This window comes from Verticillium alfalfae, genomic scaffold, assembly GCF_000150825.1.
Source record: "Verticillium alfalfae VaMs.102 supercont1.7 genomic scaffold, whole genome shotgun sequence".
Taxonomy (NCBI): Eukaryota; Fungi; Ascomycota; class Sordariomycetes; order Glomerellales; family Plectosphaerellaceae; genus Verticillium; species Verticillium alfalfae.
In genome coordinates this window covers 851487-860007 of record NW_003315032.1, presented here as the reverse complement: position 1 = coordinate 860007, position 8521 = coordinate 851487, and the positions used below count along the sequence as shown (strand labels likewise).

Sequence of the window (8521 nt, the reverse complement as noted above, 5' to 3'; positions counted from 1 at the left end):
AACGTGCGGCCCTTGGTCAAAATAGAAGGCAAGTGGTAATCATTAGTACGACTTTCTGTATCAGAGTTGGAGGTCTGTATGAAATCTTTCTACCAATAATTCTTCATGGCGTTCTCTTGTTACAATTCATGGATTCAACCAACTGCGTCTTCGTCTTCAAACCATCTCTGTGGCTATCAGTCGCATTATTTCGCATAAAAGCTGGGCGTAACGTATGTTGACTACCGACCTACCCTTCTCGATTCTGTGTCCGAATATCATTGTATTAGATGCTGCGTCGACGTTTCACTGCTCCTTATTTTCAGGTTGACGATAGAGCTGACATGGATGAAATGGCATGATGACTAAAATTTTCATTCCCCACGTCTTGCCTGATCACGATATCACTTGTCAGTACTTCCAGAGCGGGGAATCGCTATCCAGAGTTGGGCCCTCAGCAATGGAGCCTTTCGCTCCTCAAGGATCCCAACAGTGAACTGACACACAGAAATCCTGTGGTGAATCGAGAAGCCCATGGGCAGACACGATTCGGTGCCACAGATCAAAGCTTTAGAACCTCAGCGGAATGTGACTGTTATTCTCACGAGACCGACATCGCTTCCCGTGTCTACATTAGCAAAGCTAGTAGATATGCCTTCATGGCTGGTAAAAAGTCGTTTGCGAGCTGCTAACGGGATTGACGTGTAGTTCTTGTGGCCCATGGAGCACCTGAGCTTCAGGTCTATGTTCGTGCTTCGATGCGTCGGTGTCATAAAAGAGTAAAATTTCAAGATAGCAAGCTTTACTAGCGTTGAAAATATGTGAAATGTGTTAGATCTAAATCTTCTAGTAAATGGTTCGCATGAATTCAGCGTTATCAACGCCTCCAGTTCTCTCGGCATAGTTAAGACCATCCGAGCAGACGTCCGCTCACATGGTGGACATGATGAACCTTTGAAGAATTATCAAGATCAAGCCATGTTGGTGTCTGCTTCTGACCAACAAGGCAGTCTCTTTGTCTGAATTTGTCGAATTTCATGGCAGATTCCTTGTACGGAAATTGCACTCCAAAACTCATCTACCAATCTCATGCATCGAAATTGTTGCAGGCCAACGCCAGAAGCACGGCTATTGTTAGGCTTACTTCAAAGGTGTAAAAAAAAGACGCATGTAAATGACGCGCCTGTAGTTATGCTGCTGCGTTGTGTTCATTTGTGGTAAGCTAGGTGGCACTTGAAAGGGTTTCCTCCAGGTAAGGTAGTGAAGGCAATCGTCGGAGATCAGGGAACTGCCGAGCCAACGAGTTTCTGGAATAGCAAAGCATTGTAACTCTCATTCTCTTGATTAATGAATGTTTGCCGGGAGAAAATGCGATGCTGTTGTTAGCGATTGCATGCCGCTTGTTATTTCCATGTGCACTCATGGCTTGTGCTGGATCTGGTACATGTCGCTAGCTTTGCTAGACTTGTTTTTTGATATTAATTTGTTTGATGACTTAACATTTGGAACAAATGTCGTCACTTATGAAGTGTATACCCTAGAAGAGCCACGAATCTTAAAGACATCTTAGCGGTGTCAGGTGAATTACACCCAGCATCGTGTTGTGAAGTTGCCTCTGGCGGTGGAAGTGGACCCATGTCCGTACCAGCCACAAAGAAGACTCGCAAAGCCACAGACCCCTGAACACGATGCGTCCGAGCTCAAGCTCCATCTTTGGGCCCCTGTCCGATCGATCATCAGCACTTTCGTTTCGCACCCATGACAAACACCATGTCCACGTCGACCCTTCGCTTCCATCACCTCTCCCCTCATGCCTCACGGGTCTGAGCGAGAGCAATGGCGCCACGACTCCATCTCTTACGATTACCCACCAAGCTGCGTAGACGCGTGCGGCGGAACCGAATGGCGACTCTCCTTGGCCTTCTCGCGCTCTGCGTACTCCTGATTATCCCCTTCTATGTCATCTACAAGCCGCCCGCGGCCCTCATCCGACACTTTCAACGCAAGTGGCCTGATGTCCTGTGGCAAATTGAGACGCAGCGGAAAATCGTTGCCCTGACGATCGACGATGCGCCATCCGAACACACGACTGCGATCGCCAAGCTCCTCCGCGAGAACGACGCCCACGCGACCTTCTTCGTCATCGGCTCGCAGGTCGAGAGCCGCCTCGACGCTCTCGGCGAAATCATACGAGACGGCAACGAACTTGGCAACCATGCCATGCACGACGAGCCCTCGCGCTCGCTGACCGACGCCCAGCTCGAGAACGAGATAAGGAGTGTCAGCAGGAAGATCAAGAGCGTGTACGACTACGAAAACATTCCCACGCCAGTGAACTATTTCCGACCGGGCTCTGGCTTCTTCAGCGATCGCATGCGGGTATTGATCGACAAGCTGGGCTACAGGATGGTGCTCGGCAGCATTTACCCCCACGACCCCCAGATCAGCCGGCCAAGAGTCAATGCCCGACACATCTTGAGTATGCTGCGACCAGGTGCCATTATCATCTGCCACGACAGGAGAAGCTGGACTGTGCCGATGCTTGGGGAGGTCCTCCCGGAAATTAAGAGGCGAGGATACGAAATAGTCACGATTACGGATCTTGTAAAAGAAGGAACTCCGTGAGAGGACACCACTGGCACTAGAAGTACCTAACAACAAGTGCTGCGCCCTCGACGATACGAGGGCCGCCTGACACTTGGCCGAGACACCAAAAATTCGATGAGACTGACGCTGAGCCCGTTGGCCACAAGCCGGTCCGGGCTGCTCAGTCGCGCAGAGCGCCTGCTTGCAACGCCGCATCCCGGTCCCGTCTTGTAGAGCCCGCATGAGGATCTACGTGTGCGTCAGCCTCCTATCAGACTGCAGTCGCACAATCCACGAGGTTTCGGCAATAGACTCCCGCTAGGCGATGCGCCTGACGCTTGGCCTGTGAAGGAGCGGCGCACGCCGCATAATCGAGTGCAGGCAAGCGTGATCCTTGCCAGAAGCGTTCGATTGCGCCGACTTGTTATCTCCTAGGGCACAGTCTCAGCCCTCGCTTGATGGACAGATTCAGTAAATGCTGCAAGTCTCAAGCACAGACTCTAGGGCTATTTACGCTTGCGCAACCAGACATGGTGCGACGTAAGGGCAGCGAAGGCTTCAAGATGAGGAGACTACCCCGAACTACCTCAGCCCCAGGATGAAATTATGCTCGGCCAACTGGGCGCAGACAGGAGGTTAGCCTTGTCCGCCGTCGAAATCGATAGTTCGAATTAGAGTCCATCATGAAGTGGCGATAGAAGATGACGACAAAGTTTGAACCCCAAGATTTCGGCCCCTAGCCTAGTCTTTGTGTACTTGCTCTTTTTTATGTTGTCCTTGGCTACGTATCGTTTTATGTAGTCATTTGTTTCCGATGCAGTACATGCCAAATTTGCGTACCGCTCGCCGGCCAGTGGCTACCCAACGGTCCGTTGCATGTCTCTTTACCGGGTAAAAGAGCAGCTCTGTCAGGCTCGCCAGACTTGTGGATGGTCTCCCACTATGAGCGGATAGGAAGTGAAAGTTTACCTCTTAAACCATTCTCAGCTTTTTGTCTACATTCCAATCAACCTCCTAGCTCCGACTAGACGTCCACTCACCTTCATGTTCGATGCCTACAGGAAGGGGCGTCATTAGGTTACTGTGAACCAGGTATACTTATTATTATCAGTCAGGGCATTTCATTCACCGGCTGGACTAATAACCGACTTTCAAAACCACGACTTGCTCCCGTTCAAACCTTTTTCTTCGACAGCAACACAAGCCAGCTCTGGTCGTCTCACCGTCATTACTGCCACCCTTCGCTTTTCCATACCTTCCTTTGACTTGAATCTATATCTTCATATAGACATCTCCTTGGGTTGCCATCGCCATCGCAATGCATACCGGGATTAACGGAGAGGCCATCGCCCAGGCCCTGCGTGGCCGCACTCTCCATGTTCCCAGCATGAGAGGCACATTCGAGCACTGGCCGCAGACTGTACGAAACATACACTACCTGGCGCTGGTGGAGTTTGTTAATGAGCTCATCAACCGGTAGGTTCTGTGTGATTTTTTAGCAAGGACGGGTTGCTAAGATGTTACAGCATGCTGAGTATCCCGAGTCGAGTTGCCCAGCACAAGAGCCAAGATCTTGCATTGTTCTGTGCCTTGTTCGTCCCCCTTTTGGAGTGATAGACCCTTTCTAGTCTTGCTAATAATTCTGCAAGATGGTACCCACACGTTGATTGGGAAACGTTGAAGACTCTTTCCTACTACACAATATGGCTTTTCTTGTGGGACGACACCATTGACACAGCTGAGTACGATCTCGCTGATGATCTGGAGCAGGCCAATCGTTACCGCCAAGAAACGATGGCCTCTTTCAATCAATACCTGCGCAGCCCAGCCTCATTCGCGGATTGTGCAATCAACAGTGTGAATGAGGCCATCAAGCTCTTTGGCCGCGCTGTAGCCTCTTTCTTTACCGAGGGTTCGTCCTTTGGTTCTAGGTTTTCCCCCGGAGGAGTGATATGCTGACGAGTGATCACCACAGAGATAACCGAGCGCTTCCTGCATGAAGTCGACGTCTTCATCACATGCTCAGGGCTGGAACAGGAGCACCGGATTTCAGGCAAGATTCTGCAGTACGATGAGTACATTGATCTTCGCCTTGGAACAACGGCTGTCTACACCTTGACAGGACTTGTCGAGTCGGTGCACCCCGAAGTCATCCATACGTATGCATGCTAACATGATCAGATTTATCATTGGTGAGCATCTGCCAGAGCACATTATGAACAGCCAGGCCCGCCGTGACGTCTGGAGGGAGGCCAACATTGCCATCATCATGTACGTCGTCGCAAAAGGCGCTTCGAGAGCCCCTCATCTCTATGTGGTGGAAGCTAACATTGCATGCAGTGTCAATGACATTCTCTCTCTGAAGAAGGAGCTTGTAAGTATCGCCATTGACACACAACTGAATGGTTTCTCACCGGTCCAGCGCACCATGTGCCTCATCAACGCCGTCAGCGCCCTCATGAAAGAAGGCATGGACCTCCAGGGTTCCGTAGACGAGCTGATGGTCCGTCTCGTCGACTCGGTAGCCCGGTTTGATACGGCGGCCTCGGTTCTCGAACGCGCCACAGAACAGGCGCCGATGCTCAACATGACGGTCCAGAGATATTGTGATGCCTGTCGCACCATGGTTAGTGCTACGTATGAGTTTAGGTACGTCCGACTGCATGTGTGCGTCCCCGCCATTGGCAATTACATGCTAATACCAAGCAGCCTTGTCTCCGCACGTTACATGCTGCGGGAGTTTGTGGCGCCAGATGGCTCAGTGCATATTCCTCTCTGATCTCCGCGGACAAAGCTGGGATGACTTGCGCTGCAATGTACGTCTTCATTTGCCTCGGTGTCTGCGCAGATGGGAAATACTAGGTAGAATCACACGTGCCTGCAGGTCTAGGCATAGGGAAGCAAAATTCGAGTTTCAACTTGACAAACCATTCACTTGAAGGCAGACAGCTCGCGACTGTCGACATGTCTGTCTTACCATTAATGCACGCCGTCTACCACGCCGAAAGCATCTAGATGACGAGAGACCCCGTCAAATCATCCAGAGGCGTCTCATCCTCCTTGATCAGAGCCGCGAACCCCTCCACAAGATCGTCCCGCAGGTCCTCCCACCCCTCGACACCAATGCTTACGCGCATCAGCCTCTCGTCGCAACCGCCGTCGCTGACCCTTCGCCACTCGATGATGCTCTCGACGCCGCCGAGGCTCGTCGCGTGGTGGAACAGTCCCAGCTTGCTCGGCAGCCGGCGCGCGTGCCTCTTGTCCTTCATGTAAAATGCAAAGACGGGGCCGAAGCCGCCGGGCATCTGCTTGCGCAGCCAGCTGTCCGGATCGCGCGCCTCGGGCTGCAGGCTCGCGTGGCTGACGCGCAGCACGAGGCGCGAGGCGGGGCTGCCGTCGCGGCGCGCCTCGGCGTCGAGCCAGGCCACGAGCTGCTCGGCCGACCGCGACTGGAGCAGGACGCGTAGCTCGAGGGTGCGCAGCGACCGCAGGCCGAGGCAGCCCTCGAGGCTGCCCATGACGCTGCCGAGGAAGATGCGATCGAAGCGCAGCAGCGTCGCCATGTCCTCCTTCTCCTCGGGCGCCTTGCCGGCGGCAGAGGCAGCGGTAGCGGCGGTGGCGGCGGCGCGCGCCGGGTTGACAGTGAGCACGCCGCACAGCATGTCCGAGTGGCCGCCAAAGTACTTTGTGCCTGAGTGCAGCACGACGTCGGCGCCGAGGGCGAGGGGGTCCTGCAGGGGCGGCGGCGCAAAGGTGGCGTCGACGGTGAGGTAGGCGCCGGCGGCACGGGCGCGCTCGGCGTAGGCGACGAGGTCGAGGGCCTCGCCCGTGGGATTCAGGGGCGTCTCGACGTGGATGACGTCGCCGGGCCGCAGCTGGGCCCAGACCTCCGAGTCGGCGTGCGGGTCGAGCGGCAGATCAAAGGCCTCGAGGCCCGTAAGGCGGTTCATGAGGCGCACGATGCCGAGGCAGCCGTGGTAGCAGGGCCCGATGGGATGCGGCGCGGGTTGAGACGCACGAGCAGGGCGTGGAAGGCGGCGAGACCTGAGGCGTAGGTCACCGAGGGCCCGTTGAGGGCTGACGAGAGGATGGCCTCGAGGCGCGTCGTGTTGGGGGCCGTGGCGCGGGAGTAGATGTGCGAGTCGAGGGGAGCCGAGGGCTGCTCTCATCAGCATTCTGCATCTCACTTCTCTTCGCCTGCCGCTAAGGCCAAAGGGTAGGGAAGAACGAGACGCACATCGGTATTGTCCCAATGCTTGAGATCATCGGGGTTGCGACTGTACTCAAACGTCGTCGAGACGTGCATGGCCGGCGCGATGGCGCGGTGAGCGCTGATGTGGTCATCGCTGTGAATGGCGCGCGTGGCCAGCGAGAGCTGTTTCGGCTGGGCACCAGAAGCGTGCCCAGAGGCGGTAGGCTGAGGGTCGGTGTTCGACATGGTGTGTCGCAGTGTGTGTGTGTGTGTGCAGTGACGATGGCGATAGCAGCCGTGGTCGTGGTGTTGGTGATGTTGTGGCGATGACTCGACTTTATTATCTCAGTCACTCTCTCTCTGTCTCTGATGCCTCTGGATGATGGAGGCTTTTTCGCTGGCGTCGAATCCCGCCATGTGGGGGGCGTCCATGGTGACAAATGCCGAACAGATGGGTCCTGGTGCCATGAGTGCATGTGTGCATCATGCGATCCAGCAGCTAGTCGATCACGTCAAGTGAATGTTTTCAGTCTTCCTCTCTGACCTCCCCCCGCCGCCGCCCTTTTTCGCGCCCTGGCGATGCTGGGCATTGCGCTTCGAGAGGGCCACAAAGACCCCGGCGCCGCGGGGCAGATCCCGATCTCGGAACCCCGCCAAGGCCCATGAAGGCTACGACACGAAGAGCGCCAGATGATCGTCTTGCAAGTTGACATGTCTCATTACCATTAAAAAAAGCCCAATCGCAAACTCTTGTGCATCGTCTTTTCCCTGCCAGTCTCTTGCCGTCTCTGTGTTCTCTGCATCATCTGTCGTCGAGGCAGTCGGCCCTCGTCGGGGCAGTCAGCCCTCGTAACATGCCGCATCCTGCTTTCTCCCATGAACCGTAGCGAATGCGTTTCCTTGCCGTCCCGTACTTGATGTCCCATCGAGCCCCGTCCTGAACGCCTGCCCAAGCAAATAAACGCAAGTCTATAAACGATACAACAAAGGCCAGCATGATTCTCGAGCTGGCCTCACGCGTCATCAGTGCACCTCCTGCGCCTCGACCGGCGTCGCCGTCGTCGGCCTTTCCATGCTGCCGAGCTCGGCACCCTGGCCGCTCTGGCTCTGTCCTCGCTTGCGTCCGAGGAACCGCGACATGGCATTGTTGTTGGGCTGGCTCGACGGCGTCTCCTTGTGCAGATCCGTGTTCGAGTCGCCAAACCGCGCAAAGAGGCCGCGTTTGCGCTGTGGTTGTCCGTGCTTGTGGTCGTCGTTGAGGCCGACGTCCTCAAAGTGAGATTCCTCAACCGTCGGCGGTTCGTGGGCGGCCTTGCGATCAAAGGCCGACCGTGGCAGACGGGGAAATCGGTGCGAGTCGAGAGATTGGCGCGCCGGGAGGTCATGCGACGGCATCGGCGACCGGGCCGAGATGTCCTGGAGCAGATATACAATTAGCCACATGTTCCGGAGGTTCCGGTTGCGAGCAGACTCAGATGCCGGTGGGGCGGCGCATCGGGCGCGGCAAGGGGAGAAAACATACAAATGATCGCCTATAGGAATCGAAAGACTCGCGGGAAATCGAAAAGTGCTCAATGTCGCCGACGCTGCCGTTGCGCGTGTCTGTCGAGTTGCGGGCTGACGAGAGATACTTCTTAGGCCAAGCGGCCTTCTCTTCTGTAGGCGACGGCTGTCACAGCATCAGTAACGCCCAGACGGTTCACAGCCCAGGAACGGCGACTGCACTCACCGGCAGGTAGGCTCCGCTGTCATTGACAACTGGTG

At 55.2% G+C, this 8521-nt stretch overlaps 4 protein-coding genes across 4 annotated transcripts in view; 2 read left to right on the top strand and 2 right to left on the bottom strand.

Moving 5' to 3' along the window:
- Window positions 1–1881: 1881 nt before the first annotated feature.
- On the top strand, window positions 1882–2604 carry VDBG_06082 (nodulation protein nodB; the record flags this gene model as incomplete). The annotated part of the gene is made up of 1 exon (XM_003003594.1): window positions 1882–2604. The coding sequence occupies one exon, from the start codon at window positions 1882–1884 to the stop codon at window positions 2602–2604; it is 723 nt and encodes a 240-aa protein (XP_003003640.1).
- A 1279-nt stretch (window positions 2605–3883) lies between these two features.
- On the top strand, window positions 3884–5344 carry VDBG_06081 (conserved hypothetical protein; the record flags this gene model as incomplete). The annotated part of the gene is made up of 8 exons (XM_003003593.1): window positions 3884–4041; window positions 4092–4157; window positions 4215–4477; window positions 4541–4640; window positions 4747–4836; window positions 4906–4939; window positions 4988–5214; window positions 5275–5344. 8 exons carry the CDS (start codon window positions 3884–3886, stop codon window positions 5342–5344), a joined length of 1008 nt encoding a protein of 335 aa, XP_003003639.1.
- Window positions 5345–5576: 232 nt separating this feature from the next.
- VDBG_06080 (cystathionine gamma-synthase) lies at window positions 5577–7003 on the bottom strand (the record flags this gene model as incomplete). Its single annotated transcript, XM_003003592.1, has 3 exons — window positions 5577–6491; window positions 6584–6724; window positions 6803–7003. 3 exons carry the CDS (start codon window positions 7001–7003, stop codon window positions 5577–5579), a joined length of 1257 nt encoding a protein of 418 aa, XP_003003638.1.
- Window positions 7004–7780: 777 nt separating this feature from the next.
- The window catches only part of VDBG_06079 (conserved hypothetical protein), a gene marked incomplete at both ends in the record, with an annotated part of 1172 nt that continues 431 nt past the window's right edge, over window positions 7781–8521 (bottom strand). Inside the window, 2 exons of the mRNA XM_003003591.1 lie at window positions 7781–8173; window positions 8280–8413. Of these exons, the coding sequence (XP_003003637.1) occupies window positions 7781–8173; window positions 8280–8413 (527 nt within the window). The remainder of the gene's footprint in view (window positions 8174–8279; window positions 8414–8521) is intronic.